Consider the following 18280-nt stretch of genomic DNA (forward strand, 5'->3'; position numbering starts at 1 on the left):
CCCTTAACTTTTTAATTTTCATGTGAAGTGTGGTGGTTGTTTGGCTCAAATGAGATACTAGTATTGTGAGGTTCAAATGAAATAATGTGAAAGCACTTTGAAAAGCATAAAGCACTCTAAAATATAACACATTATTATTGGGAAGGATGAGTTTTTGGCCAGTTATATGTCACGGCTCTGGGTGTTCTTGACAGCTACTGATGTAATGACATTAGCACTGTTTTACCTGCTTTAAGTTGGAAGTACAAAACAACCATTTCCCCATAACAATTTCTGTCAAATATTTTTCAAATAACCTGCAGAAGACTTGGATTCCTATTCTAAGAGGAGAGAATCATACTATTTTTATAACCTTAATATTTTTGTTGTCTTACTTATAGATTGCCAGGATCTCCACTTAGGGCAGTGGGAATCTTCTTTGACTCTGGAACACTGGGCAGGAGCTTTGCCATTGGCTGGCCAAGAAGGAGGAGGCAGAATGTCTGCATTGTTACACCATAGAGTTCAAACTTCAAAAGACTTTGGGTTAAACAGTATCATTTACTCTGCAAATGATTATGTCTTTGCCTGTCCTCTATGATCACAAACTAATGAAACACCTTACGAATTCAGGTTACACTGTTTTCCAGATGCTCTGGCAGCTGATTCAGGTAGGATTGCGCCGGGTTTTGTGGGGAATGGTGGAAAGGAAAGAATTCATCTTTCCCGTTCTCCAGTTCTTGTTCAAATTAAACATCTGTGCATGTAAAAATTAGGTTAACTAATCTAGGTTGTTGTATAAAACCGTTTTGAGCCTAGGGAAATGCTTTAGTTATTATGTTAGGATTTTAAAAATATATGATATGAACGGCAAGGGTTCCTTCACTTTTGTTTGATGGCTTAAGTGAATGTTCTGTTTGAGGGTACAATTTGAAAATGGTAGCTAACCTCTTTACATTTTACTTTCTGTACTGAATATCATAAATGATTTTAACTTTGTGTATGTGTGTATATGAATGTATATTCATGCTGATGGGCTTATTGCTTTTTCTAGGGCCTTTGAGAAATGGAACCCAACTCTCTAAGGACTAAAGTCCCAGCTTTCTTGTCTGATTTGGGGAAGGCCACATTGAGGGGAATCAGAAAGTGTCCCCGATGCGGCACATACAATGGAACCCGGGGACTGAGCTGCAAGAACAAGACATGTGGAACCATATTCCGCTATGGGGCACGGAAGCAGCCCAGTGTTGAAGCTGTCAAAATCATCACAGGCTCCGATCTGCAGGTTTACTCAGTGCGGCAAAGAGACCGGGGCCCCGATCACCGATGCTTTGTGGAGCTAGGCGTGTCAGAGACGACAATCCAGACGGTGGACGGGACAATCATCACTCAGCTGAGCTCCGGACGGTGTTATGTCCCCTCATGCCTGAAAGCTGCCACCCAGGGCGTAGTGGAAAATCAGTGCCAGCACATCAAGCTGGCGGTGAATTGCCAGGCAGAAGCCACCCCTCTGACTCTGAAAAGCTCGGTCCTGAATGCAATGCAGGCCTCCCCAGAAACCAAGCAAACCATCTGGCAACTGGCCACGGAACCCACAGGTCCCCTCGTACAGAGGATTACCAAAAACATTCTGGTGGTGAAATGCAAGGCAAGCCAGAAGCACAGTTTGGGGTATTTGCATACATCCTTTGTGCAGAAAATCAGTGCCAAAAGCTTGCCCGAGCGCCGGTTCTTCTGCTCCTGCCAGGCTCTGAAATCACACAAGTCGAATGCCTCCAAGGATGAGGTGGCCCAGAGATGTATTCATTTCTTTGCTTGCATCTGTGCTTTTGCCAGTGACGAGACATTGGCTCAGGAATTCTCAGACTTCCTAAATTTTGATTCCAGCGGTAGGTGGTGTGTTGACACAGTTACTCTGTTTTTCTAAAATGGCAATGAAAGAGTTCCACTGATGGCATTTGGAGATTGTCCTAGCAACCTTCAGAAGCAGTTGCTAGATAATTCAAATGAAAAGCATTCCTTCTTTTAATCCCAGTCAGCACACTTGCATAAAGGTTGGTTGGTTGATTAGTTGGTTGGTTGGTTGGTTGAAATTAATGATCAAGAGACTTGGGCATTTTTACTGAGACAATGAATCTAGCAAAAGTTAGCTTTGCTTTGCCTTTTTTTTTTTTAACTTTTTCACAGATGCCCTATGTTTAAAAAAACAAAGAATAAACAACAACAACAAAAAAACCTTTTATTTTGGGTTGCTTGCTTGTTTCTTATCTTTGAAGATGAGGAAAACTCAAAAGATCTTTGAAGACTTACAGCAAGTCTTTTGTTGTGGTTTTTAACAGTATTATCTTGTAGATGCTTTTTATTTTCATCTCTTAATGATCTTTAGTTGGCAGTAGCTCCCAACTTTTTAGTTTTATTTCTCTGTAAAGTCTTTTATCATGTTAATGATCCATGAACAAAAACCTATGTCTTGGGGATTTCTTTAAAGGAAATTATTTTAAAGTGGGCAATCACTCCATAATTTATTTTTTACTAATTAATTTTTCTCTAGGCAGGGGCCCATACTTACACTTGGATGGTATTAATAATTAAGAAATCTGGGGTGCCTGGGTGGCTCAGTCGTTAAGCGTCTGCCTCCGGCTCAGGGTGCTGGGATCCAGTCCCGCATCCGGCTCCCTGTTCAGCGGGAAGCCTGCTGCTTCTCCCTCCCCCACTCCCCCTGCTTGTGTTCCCTCTCTCACTGTCTCTCTCTCTCTCTCTCTGTCAAATAAATAAATAAAATCTTTAAAAAAAATAATTAAGAAATCTGTTGTATTTTAGGTCTTAAAGAGGTTATTGTGCCCCAGTTAGGTTGCCATTCAGAATCGACAGTAACAGCTTGTGAGTCTACTGCCTCTAAGCCAAAGAAGAGGAAGAAGGAGGAAGTACCTGGTGAGAAACTGTTTGGGTTGTTTGTTCAGTGGTGTTGTCTTTAGAGATTGTTTTACTCTATTTTATGTGTTTCACTGAATCTTAGCAAATACAGAAATAATGTTTGTTATGTTTTTTAACTTTTTTAAAAAAGTTTTCTCGTCCACTGATGATTCTTTGTCAAGTGGAGCTAAGAGTTTGTTCTTTTGGCCAAGTATAAGATCTAACCAGACTCTACTTTTATTATTGTATATGTTGTTTATTTTTTTTTTAAAGATTTATTTATTTATTTTGAGAGAGTGAGAATGAGAGAGAGAGAGAGAGTACATGAGAGGGGGCAGGGTTAGAGGGAGAAGCAGGCTCCTCGCTGAGCAGGGAGCCCGATGCGGGACTCGATCCCGGGACTCCAGGATCATGACCTGAGCCAAAGGCAGTCGCTTAACCAACTGAGCCACCCAGGCGCCCTGTATATGTTGTTTAGCCCTTAAACATTTGAACTAGTCTTACACCTTAATCTGCCTTAGGACAGTGTAATTAAGTTTTCATCCATAGAGTGTTTTTAGAAATTTGTGATAACAGTTAATTATATTTTCCAAACTAATTTAAGAGTGTAGTTTCTTAGCTTCATTTTCAATAGGTGGCACCATATGTATATTTTTTCTTTTTGAATGTAAATGTACCAGTGTCAGTTAAGTAGTCAGATAAATCAATATGAAAATACTGTTCTAGTAAATAAGTATTAAAAGACCTAGACTCTAAACAAAAGAAAAATATTCCAGTCCACATATGTGGGTAGAAACATTTTTGTGGGTAGAGTATTTTTAGAGGTGGGTCAGATGGTCATATGAGCACAGGAGTTTTGGTGCTGGGATGTTGGAGAAAGATGGAGAAACAAAGTGACATGGGTATTTCTGTTTTTAAGAAGTAATTCTGCAGCAATATAGAGCAGAGATTGTCATTAAATGTTTACTTACTAGTCTTTCCCAAGAAAACCTGAAATTCAAAAAGAAAGTTCTTTTTTTTTTTTTTAAGATTTTTATTTATTTGAGAGAGGGAGAGGGAGCAAGCACGAGCAGATGGGAGGGGCAGAGGGAGAGGGAGAAGCAGACTCTCCACTGAGGAGGGAGCCCGACATTGGGCTTGATCCCAGGACCTGGAATCATGACCTGAGCCGAAGGCGGACACTTAACCAACTGAGCCACCCAGGCACCCCCAAAAAGAAAGTTCTTATCCTTTGACTCAGTAGAGCTGATTCTAAATAATTGTTTTTTTAAAGATTTATTTATTTTATTTTATTATTATTTTTTTAAAGATTTCATGTATTTACTTGAGAGAGAGAGCACAGAGGGAGAAGGAGAAGTAGACCCCCGCTGAGCAGGGAGTCCGACGCGGGGCTTGATCCCAGGACCCTGGGATCATGACCCGAGCCGAAGGCAGATGCTCAACTGAGCCACCCAGGTGCCCCAATTTATTTATGTGAGAGAGAGAGTGTGTGTGTGCATGTGTGTGAATAGGGGGTTATAAATAATCTTTTATGAGAAAATAATCCTTGATACAGGAAAAACATTTTGTCCACAGATACTCATTTTACAGATATTTATAATATTTAAAAATTAGAAAGTAAGAGCCAACCACTAGGGATAGTTAAATAAGCCATGGTCAAGCTACTTGATAGACTATCAGGCAGCCATTAAAAATTAGTATAAAGAATTATAAAAATTAGTATAAAGAAGTATTATAGGGGTGCCTGGGTGGCTCAGTCAGTTGAGTGTCTAGCTCTTGGTTTTGGCTTAGGTGGTGATCTTAGGGTCCTGGGATTGAGCCCCGTGTCAGGCTTCACGCTCAGCGTAGAGTCTGCTGGAGATTCTCTCTCCCTCCACCCCTACCCCTGCTCGTGCACGCACACATACTCACTCTCTCTAAAATAAATAAATCTTTTTTTAAAAAAAGAGTTATTGGGGCACCTGGGTGGCTCAGTCGTTGGGTGTCTGCCTTCGGCTCAGGTCATGATCCCAGGGTCCTGGGATCGAGCCCCGCATTGGGCTCCTTGCTCAGTGGGAAGCCTGCTTCTCCCTCTCCCACTTCCCCTGCTTGTGTTCCCTCTCTTGCTGCCTCTCTCTCTGTCAAATAAATAAGTAAATAAAATCTAAAAAAGAATTATTATAAAGAAATGTTTAGATAACTCAGGTAAAAAACAATGCTCAGTTAAATTTGAGTTTCATACAAATAATTTTAGTATAAGTATGTCCCATGCAATATTTGGAACATACTTATATTGAAAATAAAACTATTTATTTGAAATTCAGAATTTTTTTTTGCTAAATTTGGCAATCCTGGTACAATCACGGTTACTTAAAATCACAGAATAAGTAAAATCAACTATTTACACACACACACACACACACACACACACACACACACACACACACAAAGACAATAGTTCACCAGAAAATTGATAGTGATTTTCTGAGAGGTGGGAGCAGTGGGCAAATTTTTTTTCTTCTTTTCACTTCTAGGTCCCTCACCCACACCCCGATTTCCTGTAAAGAGCATATGAAACTTAAAATGTTATGTATAAAGTCTAATGCTAATTCCTTCTAGAAACTGAAGCTAACTTAGAAATTAACAAAGATTTTTTATATCTTAGACTCTTCAGAAATTAATATTTAATCAATTTCTCTTCTGCAGACATGTTATTAAACACTGTAATGGTTTGTGGTTTAGGTGCACAGACGAACAGTTCACTACTGTCTCAGGATGCAACGAGCAGTCATCTAAGGAAAGGTGGCCTGAAAAAACCTGTGGTTGCTTCTTCATTAAAAAGGCAGGGTAAGTTTCCCTTCCCCAGGGTAGGCTAAAGAGGTGGAAATCATCCTAAAGAAGCCCAAAGCGATATAATGGAAAGAAATGTTGCATGTTATCCCCCAGAGAGTGCTAAGATAAACAGGAGCAGGCACTGAGGCTGAGGTCTGTTCTGTCCCACTGGCTTCCAATCCTAGTCAAAACCAAATCGTGTCTTTTAAATAAGAAATGCAGCAAAAATTACTTCGTGTCTTGGCAGCACATGTTCTGTAGGATATTTTCCTTTTGTTGCTTATTACCCACATGCAGTTGGTATGGAGTCTCAAAGTTGAAGAAGAAACATATTTTACAATTGTGCAGTGATAAATATTTGTTGAGAAAGACAAATCTAATCTGTTCTCCAAAGTTATAAATTTGGGGGTGCCTGGATGGCTCAGTCAGTAGAGCATGTGACTCTTGATTTCAGGGTCATGAGTTTGAGCCCCACATGGGGCGTAGAGATTACTTTAAAAAATAATAAATAAAATAAAAGTCAACGTGTGTTAAAAAAAATTAAGTTTGAAAACATATGTGAAAGTAGTAGCATGGGTATCATTCTGAACTTATGAGACAAAATGACTTAATTTGAACATAACTTATATATTTACCTTTCTAATCAGAATAATTAAATTTATATATTTGGGGATCAACATTTTCTTAACTCTCATATATTATGGCTGGGTGATTAAAAACCAGACATCATTCCTGCTCTCATACTCTGGTTTTGAAGACAAGACCAGTACATAAATAGCAAATAATACAAGACCAACTTATAATTAACCAATTAAGAACTTACACATTCCAGGAATAAATGTTCCTGGAACATTTAGGTTCCAGAAGGTCAGGGAGTGTGATCAAAAATATCAGGAAGGGGGCGCCTGGGTGGCTCAGTCAGTTAAGTGGCTGCCTTTGGCTCCGGTCATGATCATAGGGTCCTAAGATAGAGCCCCGGTTGGGCTCCCTGCTCAGCGGGGAGTCTGCTTCTCCCTCTCCTCACCACTTGTGCTCTCTCTCACTATCTCTGTCGTTATTTCTGTCTCTCTCTCTAATATAAATAAATAAAATCTTAAATATATATACATATATGTATATATATGACTTGAACTTAAAAAAATATATCAGGTAGAAGATTTTTTTTTTAAGATTTTATTTATTCACTTAAGAAAGAGGGAGAGAGCATGAGCAAGAGAAGGGGCAGAGGGAGAGGGACAAACAGACTTCCCGCTGAGCAGGGAGCCCAATGCAGGGCTCCATCCCAGGACCGTGAGACCATGACCTGAGCTGAAGCAAGATGCTTAACCGACTGAGCCACCCAGGCGCCCCAGTTAGAAGATTTTTAACATCACTTCCTTTGGTGCAAAGAAAATATAAAATAGAATAAAATAGCTTTTTACGCAAATTATCGCTATATACATTTACCTAATGAGGATTTAGTTTCAAATGAATAGTAGCAATGGCATCATTATCTCCTGATTTATAGATCTCTAAAGCAGCCGTTAGGGGCACCTGGGTGGCTCAGTTGGTTAAGCATCTGCCTTTGGCTCAGGTCATGATCCCAGGGTCCTGGGATCGAGTCCTGCATCGGGCTCCCTGCTCAGTGGAGAGCCTGCCTCTCCCTCTGCCTCCCGCTCTCCCTGCTTGTGCTCTTTCTCTGACAAATAAAATAAAATAAAATAAAGCAGCCGTTGTACAAGGCTGTTCTTCAATTTGTGGCTTTTTTCCCAGAGATTTTATTTTGTTTTTCAAAGATTTTATTTATTTATTTTTAATATTTATTTATTTATGAGAGAGAAAGAGAGCAAGGAGGAAGGGGAGAAGGAGAGAGAGTCTCAAGCACACTCCACACTGAGTGCAGAGCCCGATGTGGGGCTTGATCTCATGACCCTGAGATCAGGACCTGAGCCAAAACCGACCACACCACGCAGGTGCCCCTCAAAGATTTTATTTTTAAGTAATCTCTATACCCAACATGGGGCTTGAATTCACAACCCGAGATCAAGAGTTACATGCTCTACCAACTGAATCAGCCAGACACCTCTTCAATTTGCAGTTTAATGTTGAAAGGCTGCAAACTTACTATGGTTAATAATCTTAAACCCATTAGTATCTCCACAGCTTTTCACTTTCTTTTTTGTAGAAGGATTCTTAAAGATCAAAAACAAGGGGCGGCTGGGTGGCTCAGATGGTTAAGCGTCTGCCTTCGGCTCAGGTCATGATCCCAGGGTCCTGGGATCGAGTCCTGCATCGGGCTCCCTGCTAGGCGGGGAGCCTGCTTCTCCCTCTGCCTCTGCCTCTCTCTCTCTCTCTGACTCTCGTGAATAAATAAATAAAACATTTAGAAAAAAATCAAAAACAAAAACATAGAATCTTCCATTTTACTTAATGTATCTAAATTTTTTTGAATTTGAACTTATTGCCCTTTTCTGTATAAAATCCTCAGCTTTTTCGAACTTCAGCTAACTGTTGTTTCTATAAAAAAAGATAAGTTACTGAAAAGTTTTTTGTTTGTTTTTCCTAGCCTCCGGTCAGCTGTTGGATGAGGCACAAGTGACCTTATCCTTCCAAGACTGGCTGGCCAGCGTCACAGAACGCATCCATCAAACCATGCACTATCAGTTTGATGGTAAGTATTGGTCACCTAACTTGGGTATTGCTGAAAGGAGGAGAAATTAAAGTAATTGTGTTGTAGTTCTTTTTTTTTTTTAAGATTTTATTTATTTATTTGACAGAGACAGAGACAGCGAGAGAGAGAACACAGGCAGGGTGAGTGGGAGAGGGAGAAGCAGGCTTCCCGCTGAGCAGGGAGCCCGATGTGGGGCTCGATCCCAGGACCCTGGGATCACGACCTGAGCTGAAGGCAGATGCTTAATGACTGAGCCACCCAGGCGCCCAATTGTGTTGTAGTTCTATTCTGGGTTTTTTTAATTAAGTTTTTATTTTAGTTCTAGTATAGTTAGCATACAGTGTTGTATTAGTTTCAGGTGTACAAAATAGTGATTCAGCGATTCCATACCTCACCCAGTGTTCATCACAAGTGCACTTCTTATATCCCCATCACCTATTTCCCCCATCCCCCAACCCACCTCCCCTGTAGTGACCATCTGTTTGTTCTGTATAGTTAAAGAGACTGGTTCTTGGTTTGTCTCTTCTTTTTTCCCTTTGCTCGTTTGTTTTGTCTCTTAATTCCACATATGAATAAAGTCGTATGGTATTTGTCTTTCTCTGACTGACTTATTTTGCTTATCATTATACTCTCTGGCTCCATCCATGTCATTGCACATGGTAGTTCTATTCTGTTTTTGTTTTTGTTTTAAGATTTATTTATTTAATTTAGGGAGAGAGTGAGAGAGGGAGTAGGGTAGAGAGAGAAAGAGTCTTAAGCAGACACCGCACTGTGCATGGAGCCTGACAGGGGCCTCGATCTCAGGACCCTGAGATCATGACCTGAGCCCAAATCACGAGTCGGAGTCTCAGCTGAGCCACCCAGACGCCCCTAAGAGCCACTCTTAAGTTATATCCAGGCAGGTAGGGGTTCTGGATGTTTCCCCTCTGTTGGGGCTAGCCTGTTGGGTAGTTTTTTGTTTTTTGTTTTTTAAAGATTTATCCATTTATTGTAGAGAGGGGGTTGCAGAGGGGCAGAGGGAAAGAGAATCCCAAGCAGATGTCCTGTTGAGCGTGGAGCCCGATGTAGGGCTCAATCCCATGACCCCAAGATCATGACCTGAGCCAAAACCAAGAGCCAGATGCCAACTGACTGAGCACCCAGGTGCCCTGATTTTATTTTATTTTTTAAGTAAGCTCTACGCCCAGTGTGGAAGTTGAACTCATGACCCTGAGATCAGGAGTTGCATGCTCTACCCATGGAGCCAGCCACTTGCTGCCCTCCCCTTGGACAATTTTTAAGGAAAAAGTCTGAACTCTTCTGACCCCTCCCCTGAACACTCTTTCTGCAGACTTTTTGTTGACCCTTGTGTCTTGCAATTTTCTTTAAGAGGTTTGTTAAGTATTTTCAGACATTTTGCCTGCTTTGAGATCATATTCAGAGAGAAAGGCCAATGCTTATTGGATAAACAGTGTCCTGACTTTGGGGTCTGCAGTACTCATGACCCAGACCATCTGAGTGGGAGCTTGCAGTTACTTTGCTTGGACATGAATGCACATAGCAAAGGCCTGGGGACAGTGAGCAGGAATGAATCAAGTTTACCTTCTCAACTCAGCCTCATTGTTCTCATCTCATTTCATATACTCTTTAAAGGGAAATGTCTGGGCTGCGGTGGTGTTTATGAAACAGGGGATTTAAAACATTATCTTCGGTGGATGACAAGGGCCTGCTGTATTTGTTACAATTATGAGGGACCAAGAGTAGGGCTGGTAACCGTGCTTGACTCATAAAGGTCAATCAAAGCCTTCTTTTGCTTCTGTAGAAAGCAGCCTCCCTGGCAGTTTTAGTTATTATTGCCACCCAGTTCCATTTCTTGCACTTCTCCCTACACGTCAGAAAGCCCACTGAGTTTCCCTAAATGAGTTTCTTCTTATTTGCTGTAGGCAAACCAGAGCCACTCGTGTTCCACATTCCTCAGTCCTTTTTCGATGCCCTGCAACAAAGAATATCTATAGGAAGTGCAAAGAAACGGCTTCCCAACTCCACCACAGGTATGGGATTTTTTTCCTCAGGAATAGCAGTAGATGTCTTGACTTTAAAGAATTATGTTTAGAAAAACCATGTGGAATTTTCAGGATTAGGACTTTGGGTCACATGCTCAGAGCATGAAGCCTTAGCCCGTCAGCTCTTGGAATAATGATCACCCTCCTCAAAGGCCTCATACTTATTCCAGTAAGAGGTAATGGAAAGATTCAGAAAGCACAAACCTGGTAAAAGAACAATGAAGTGCAATAAGGGTGCCCACCAAGAAGTTTGATATTTTTTTAAATTTATTTTATTTTTTTAAAAAGATTTTATTGATTTATTTGAGAGAGACAGAGCATGAGCATGAGCTGGGAGGAGGGGGAGAGGAGGAGGGAGAAGCAGGTTCTCCGCAGAGCAGGGAGCCCAACTTGGGACTCGATCCCAGGACTCTGGGATCATGACCTGAGCCGAAGACAGACGCTTAACTGACTGAGCCACCCAGGTGCCCTGAAGTTTGATATTTTTAGATATGAACCCATTTCAACAAAAGCATTGCAGTCTCCAATCATTATTTGGGCTGGCGTCTTATAGGCATACAATGGTATGTATCAAAAACAAAAACTTGGGGTGCCTAGGTGGCTCAGTCATTAGGCGTCTGCCTTTGGCTCGGATCATGATCCCAGGGTTGTGGGATGGAGCCCTATATCAGGCTCCCTGCTTTGGGGGAAGCCTGCTTCTCCCTCTCCCACTCCCCCTGCTTGTGTTCCCTCTTTTGTTGTGTCTCTGTCAAATAAATAAATAAAATCTTAAAAAAACAACAAAACACTTGTTGGGGTGTCTGGGTGGCTCAGTTGGTTAAGCGTCTGCCTTTGGCTCAGGTCATGATCCCAGAGTCCTGGGATCAAGCCCCACATCGGGCTCCCTGCTCAGCAGGGAGATTGCTTCTCCCTCTCTCTCTGCCTGCCGCTCTGCCTACTTGTAATCCCTCTCTCTGTCAAATAAATAAATAAAATCTTTAAAAACAAACAAACAAACTTGTTTTTCACGACTCCCAATTTTTGATGAAGGAAGATTTTATTTTTAGAGTAATTCTTAGGCTTGGAACCTTTATATTTGCATTATTGTGGTGCATATTTCTTGGTTTTCCATTACATCTTCTACTAGAAATGTCAAGATACTTATTAGGTAGTGTAAGGAAATAAGAGGGAGAAAAGGAGGAAGAAAGGATGGCTCAGCAGCAAATAGCCCAAGAATAACCACAGCTGGAAATCAATGCTGTTTCTTTAGTTAGTAGTTATTTGACGATGTGATAGGGACTGTTTGAGGTTTAATTCTATCTTTGAATAGTCCAAGCTGTGAATCAGTTTAGGGCCATAAAAATTTTGTCTTCACAGCTTATCTATCTGAGGCAGCATTCTTTCTTTCACGTTAAACTTTAGGCCTCCTAATACATTAATTTTAACCCATCCCTTCGCTATTTTTGCAGGCCCTTTCGTGAAACCCTTTTTAACCCTTCAGGCAAGGCATCAGATTGGCAACCACATTAACTGGCTTAAACTCCATATAATCCTTTTAAGAACTATAATTTGACCTCTGATATAGCTGAAGTTGTAAGAGATCGTAAGAGGCTATCTTATAATGGAGCCCAGTGTGTGTAGCTGTATCAAACAAAGAAATAAGTTTCTTTTTGTTGTTGTTGTTTAAGAAATAAGTTTCTAAGGTAGCAAAAATAAAGTAGTATCTCAAAGAAGCATCAGAGGCTTTATTTAGCAGAAATCCATATCATTTATCACATTTTGCGAAACCCATTATAGATTTGCCTCTAGAATTTCTTTTTCAAAGTGCTGAGATTCTATAAGGAGAGGTTAGCACTGCACCGAACTTTCTAGAAACTGGATAACATGTACAATGAAAGAGAATGTTATTTTTTGGTAGTCTAATCATGTTCCCTTTTTACATTGAAGCTTTTGTTCGGAAAGATGCATTGCCCCTGGGAACCTTTTCCAAGTATACCTGGCATATCACTAATATCCTGCAAGTTAAACAAATCTTAGATACTCCAGAGGTAAGAGGGTGTTCCTGCAATAGTAGGAGGGCAAAGGGGGGAAGAGAGAGAAACAAGTGAGAGAAGTGTGTTTGCACGAGTTCTTTGAGTTATAGACACCAAAGAGAATTGCTTTTTCTCCTACTAAGAGATTATTCAGAAATATTCTTAGCTGTCTGGTGCTATGATTTTAATGGCTATTTCTTATGGCTTGAAAAAGTATCCTAAGTTGGAGTATTCCTTTTCTCTGCCTTTGGGATCAGAAAACAGAGATCATTTTTCTTGTAAATTAAATAACGAACTCCTACTAGCTATGGTGAGCCCTAGATTAACTGGCAGGGAGCTAGAAAGTGTATAAATAATTTGAGATGATACACTATTTGTAAAGTCAGTGAACCCAGCACAATTAAAGTCTTCTCCACAAACTGCAGTTTAGTCCTCATTAGAGAAATGACCCTTAATTAGTTTGTGTTCTTTTTTGCAAGGGAAATAGACATTTTTAAACATTTTCTTTTTCAAGCAGATCCTGAAAATTTGAGGGTTTTCCCTTCCTACAGTAATGGAATAATGTAGAAAATTCAGCATAGTATGATTGGATACATTAAGATTAGCTTGATTGCAAAGCATTGTTACATTCAGAAAAAAAATAAGTTGTTGGGAAGCTATAGAACTTAATTGTGAGCCCTAGAAAAGGCCTGTGTTAGCACTAAAGACATTTGAGAAACTCTTTAAATGTCAGTGTCACAGAGACAGTTTCTGGCCTAGAGCAGGGGTTCAGGGAGGCACTGTCAGGCGAGGGAAGAGAGCTAAGAATCGTGGCATGTCGGTCTGCTGGCCATTACTTACCTGCATCACCTCATTCAGACTCACAGCCATGCGTTGGCATTAACTGTATTTTGCAGATGAGAAACAGGCCATGAGAAGCTCACCGTGCTGTTTAGTGGCAAAGACCAGTTCAAGTTCTGTCTGGCTCAGTCCCAAGGATGGTGTGAAGCAAGGTGTGAGGTCAGCTACAGGCACTACAGTGGGGCTTCTAGGAGGAGAATGATGTTAGCAGAATGGCAGGGGAAGGAATAAAATGGATTTGAGAGCAAGTCCATGCCAGTAGCCATTGAATAGCCGTGAAGATGTTAGGGGTTCAGTTCATATATACTTTGGCTGGGGTTCAACTTAAAGTTACAGAAGAAAAAGGAAAGCCATGAATGATATAAAGGAGAAAAGGCAGATTAGTTGACAGCGTTTACTTGAAAATACAAGAGGAAGTTTTAATTGGAGTGTACTTAACAAAAAAGAGTAAGTAAAAGATCTGTCATCATCCAAATGTTTGTCTACTTTGAGTTTTTCCTTTCTTACCTTTTTTTGGTATTGTCTCCTTGTCCAGATGCCCTTGGAAATCACTCGGAGTTTTATCCAGAACCGGGATGGGACTTATGAGCTGTTTAAATGCCCTAAAGTGGAAGTAGAGAGCATAGCAGAAACCTATGGTCGTATAGAAAAGCAACCTGTGTTGCGACCCTTGGAACTAAAAACCTTTCTCAAAGTTGGTAAGTGAAATTGTGCTTTCAATAGTGCATCTTCCTTAGAGGGTCAGCTGTGTGCATCGCACTGTCCTAGACTTTGGATCTTGACCTTAAACAAATATTCATTCATCTTGTAAAGGCGTTCGTGGAATAAAGTGTTTTGTGTCTTTTGAAACAATGCTTTTAACATAAAATTACAGGGGCGCCTGGGTGGCTCAGTCAATTAAGCGTCTGACTCTTGATTCCCGCTCAGGTCATGATCTCAGGGTCGTGAGATCGAGCCCGGCATCAAGCTCTGGCTAGGTGTGGAACCTGCCTGGGGTTCTCTTTCTCTCTCTCCCTCTGCCCCTCCTCAACCCCTACTTGTGCACAGGCTCTCTCTTTCTTTTTCTCCAAAAAATAATTAATTTAATTGACTTAAATGATGCGGGGGGCACCTGGGTGGCTCAGTTGTTAAGTGATTGCCTTCGGCTCAGGTCATGATCCTGGAGTCCCGGGATCGAGTCCCGCATCAGGCTCCCTGCTTGGCAGGGAGTCAGCTTCGCCCTCTGACCCTCCCCCATCTCATGTGCTCTCTCTCTCTCATTCTCTCTCTCAAATAAATAAAATCTTTTTAAAAATAAATAAATAAATAAATGATAGGGGGCATCTAGCTGGTTCAGTCGGTGGAGCACATGACTTGATCTCAGAGTTGTAAGTTCGAGTCCCATGTTGGGTGTAGAGATTACGTAAAAATAAAGTCTTTAAAAATAAATAGAATAGAATAGAATAAAAGTGGGATGCTTGGGTGGCTCAGTCATTAAGTGTCTGCCTTCGGCTCAGGCCATGATCCCAGGGTCCTGGAATCGAGCCCCACATTGGGCTCCCTGCTCCGCGGGAAGCCTGCTTCTCCCTCTCCCACTCCCCCTGCTTGTGTTCCCTCTCTCGCTGTGTCTCTCTCTGTCAAATAAATAAATAAAATCTTTAAAAAAAAAAAGACATCACCAGTAGATTTTAGTATCTATCCTTTCAGACTCTCTTCTGTGCATGAAAAGAATTTATAAAGCATGGGATCATACCCCAGCTGCTTTTTTTTTTTTTTTAAAGATTTTATTTATTTATTCGAGAGAGAGAATGAAAGAGGGAGAGCACGAGAGGGAAGAGGGTCAGAGGGAGAAGCAGACTCCCTGCTGAGCAGGGAGCCCGATGTGGGACTCGATCCCGGGACTCCAGGATCATGACCTGAGCCGAAGGCAGTCGCTTAACCAACTGAGCCACCCAGGCGCCCACCCCAGCTGCTTTTTTTTTTTTTTATTAGAGGTTTTTTTTTTTAAAGATTTTATTTATTTGAGAGAGAGAGAATGAGAGAGAGCACGAGAGGGAAGAGGGTCAGAGGGAGAAGCAGACTCCCTGCTGAGCAGGGAGCCTGATGTGGGGCTTGATCCCGGAACTCCAGGATCATGACCTGAGCCGAAGGCAGTCACCCAACCAACTGAGCCACCCAGGCGCCCCCCAGCTGCTTTTTTAACATAAAAATATATCATGAACAGCTTTCCATGTCTATTTTCAACATTATTTTTTAATTTTTTTGTCATAAAACATACATAATATAAATTTTTTTAAGTGTATGTATGGTTCTTAGGCATTAAGTACATTTACATTGTGCAACCATCACTACCATCCGCCTCCAGAACTTTTTTGTCTTCCTCCACTGAAACTGTACCCATTAAAGAGTAACTCCCCACTCTCACCTCTCCCCTGGTCCCTGGCAACCACCATTCTACTTTGTGTTTATTAATTTGACTATTTTAGGTACCTCATCTAAGTAGACTCATACAGTATTTGTCTTTTCTCTGACTGGCTTATTTCACTCAGCATAATGTCCTTAAGGTTCATCCATGTTGGAACATGTGTCAAAATTTCTTTCCTTTTTTTTTTTTTTTTTAAAGTGAGCACTGTGCCCAACATGGGACTTGAACTCACGACCCCAAGATCAAGATTTGCACACTCTGCTGACTGAGCTGTCAGATGCCTATACTGTATTTGAAAGCTATACTGTATTATTTTTAATTCTGCTAGTGTTTTATATTTTTTCAAAAGCATTGTTTAACCAGAATTTTTTTTTCTTTTTTAAAGATTTTATTTATGTATTTATTTATTTATTTATGTATTTGAGAGAGTGAGAGAGCAGGAAAGTAGGCAGAGGGAGAAGCAGACTCCCCACTGAGCAGAGAGCTCAACATGGGCTCCATCCCAGGACCCTGGGATCATGACCTGAGCCGAAGGCAGACGCTTAACGACTGAGCCACCCAGGCGCCCTCCCTGAAATTTTCTTTTGGATAGGTATACCAGTAAGCATTTTCCTTGATTCTTCTTGTTTTTCTTCTTGTTTTTCTCTTAGTTTGTTGTGTTGTTTTTTTTTTTTTTTCATTTTCTTCTTTTTTTATTCCTGAACAGAGTAACATCTGTCCATCCTCAAATTTTGGAATGGTACTAATCAGTATTCCTTCCTTCCTTCCTCCCTTCCTCCCTTCCTCCCTTCCTCCCTTCCTCCCTTCCCCCCTTCCCCTTCCTTCCCCTCCCCTCCCCCCTGCTTGCTTGCTTTCCCTTTCTTCCTTTCCCTTCCTTCCTCCCTCCCTCCCTCTCTTTCTTTCTTTCTTTCATTTCTTTCTTTGTCTTCAGGCAACACTTCCCCAGATCAAAAGGAGCCAACACCTTTCGTCATCGAGTGGATCCCAGATATCCTTCCCCAGTCCAAGATTGGCGAGCTGCGGATCAAGTTTGAGTATGGTCACCACCGAAATGGGCATGTTGCAGAGTACCAAGACCAGCGGCCGCCACTGGACCAGCCCTTGGAACTGGCCCCTCTGACCACCATCACTTTCCCTTGAGGCAAAATGAAACAGTCTTTTGCTGCTAAATTTGCACATCCCCACCCCTTGACAATTTTAAATACTAGTTAGGCATTTAGATGGCCCTGTTCCTTAGTGAACTGCTCTTAGCTAAGATACAATTTCTCAGCGCATTTGAGTGGATTCTTGTGAAGAAAAACTCTTCTTGTAAATGGCCTTTTTGGTGCTGCTGTGTATAGTCTTCATTATAAATTGGGTGATATTTCTAGCTAGAATTTTTAAAGGAACAAAAAGGAAACCAGCTCACTTTCCTTCTTCAAGGACTCCCATTTAGAATTTGTTTCAACCTTTTTCTAATTCTCTTAAGAAGTTAGCAGCACTCCGCCTTATACCAACAGTGTTGGAAAGTTAGTAATACCCTGGTTAGGGCAGAATGTTAAGGACCATTCTGACAGAGTTCCAGTCATGCCCTTTTATCTTGTTCTCAAATAAAGCACAATGTCACTAGTTTTTCCAAAGTATGTATCATGTTGGCCTGATGATAAAATTATAAACCTTTGGGGAGATTCCAGTAATAGTGAAATAGGAAAAAGAGGTCCATGTGTCAAGGGACTATTGACATTTCAAACTAATGCTTCTAATTGCTTATTTCATTGATATTTATTTCCTTCTCTATTCTCAAAAAAGACTAACAGTAAGGTTCAATTCCTATTGCTGAGTTCATTGATCACAGAATGGAGATACTGAAAGACACAGAAGTGGAAGCCTGTGTTCAGGGAGAAAAGAAGGAAATGAACATATCCTATATGCCTACTATGTCCCAGGCACTCTCATTTACGTTCCCAATCATTTTTCTCATTTAGTCCTCATCGTTCTTTGAATTTAGGCCTTACCCCTTCTTTTAAGTTAAAGAGACAGCCTCTCTGAGGTTATCTTCCTGGAAACAGCATTAAAAATAATGTTTCATTTTACTGCAAAGGACATGTTCTTTCTACTTTATCATGTTTCTTTGATATAAATTCCTTGTAATTCATTGTCCTTGGGAACACAAGAAAAATCCATATAAGGGAGGCTCTTGGTTTTCTTTTGACTGTAAGTAACAAAACGCCAACTCTAACTAGCTCAGGCAAAAATGAGAATGAATGACTGGTTCATGGACTCTAACATAGGGCTGGACAGCTGTCATGTGGTGGCACTGGGATGTGACTAGGCCTCAGGAACCCTGGAGCCCTAGCCCATGTGACCCATCACTGTCTCTCCTGGGGTTTCACTCACTCTTAGCACTGAGCAGCTCTCTCTGGCCAGAATTCTGACTCCTGAGGTGCCTGAAAGTGTGACTTCTTCCACACTAGAGCAGGACTGACTGCTGTGCTCTGTCTCTCATCCAAAGGGCAAAGACCCAGAGGAAAGACTCTGATGGGCATTTTTGGTAAAAGGGGGAGCTGGGCCCCTAAGGTGGGGGGTAGGCAAATTAAGTGTCTATCCTGTGTGATTGAGGGGATAGTGTGTGAGGAGAGCTCACAATGCT

The 18280-nt window shown here is 41.2% G+C and overlaps 1 protein-coding gene across 3 annotated transcripts; it reads left to right on the forward strand.

Annotated features, from left to right (window-relative positions):
* The first annotated feature begins 384 nt into the window (after window positions 1-384).
* On the forward strand, window positions 385-17815 carry C8H2orf42 (chromosome 8 C2orf42 homolog). 3 transcript variants are annotated; one of them, XM_027624046.1, is made up of 9 exons: window positions 385-650; window positions 1034-1868; window positions 2800-2910; window positions 5614-5718; window positions 8249-8353; window positions 10276-10383; window positions 12322-12422; window positions 13783-13945; window positions 16583-17815. In XM_027624046.1, exons 2-9 carry the CDS (start codon window positions 1046-1048, stop codon window positions 16789-16791), a joined length of 1725 nt encoding a protein of 574 aa, XP_027479847.1. In that variant the 5' UTR covers window positions 385-650; window positions 1034-1045; the 3' UTR covers window positions 16792-17815. The 3 variants fall into 3 exon arrangements, with proteins under 3 accessions (XP_027479847.1, XP_027479848.1, XP_027479849.1); XM_027624047.1 differs by having other exon boundaries at window positions 2830-2910; XM_027624048.1 differs by lacking the exon at window positions 10276-10383.
* Window positions 17816-18280: the final 465 nt, after the last annotated feature.

The sequence above is a fragment of the Zalophus californianus genome, chromosome 8, assembly GCF_009762305.2.
Source record: "Zalophus californianus isolate mZalCal1 chromosome 8, mZalCal1.pri.v2, whole genome shotgun sequence".
NCBI lineage: Eukaryota > Metazoa > Chordata > Mammalia > Carnivora > Otariidae > Zalophus > Zalophus californianus.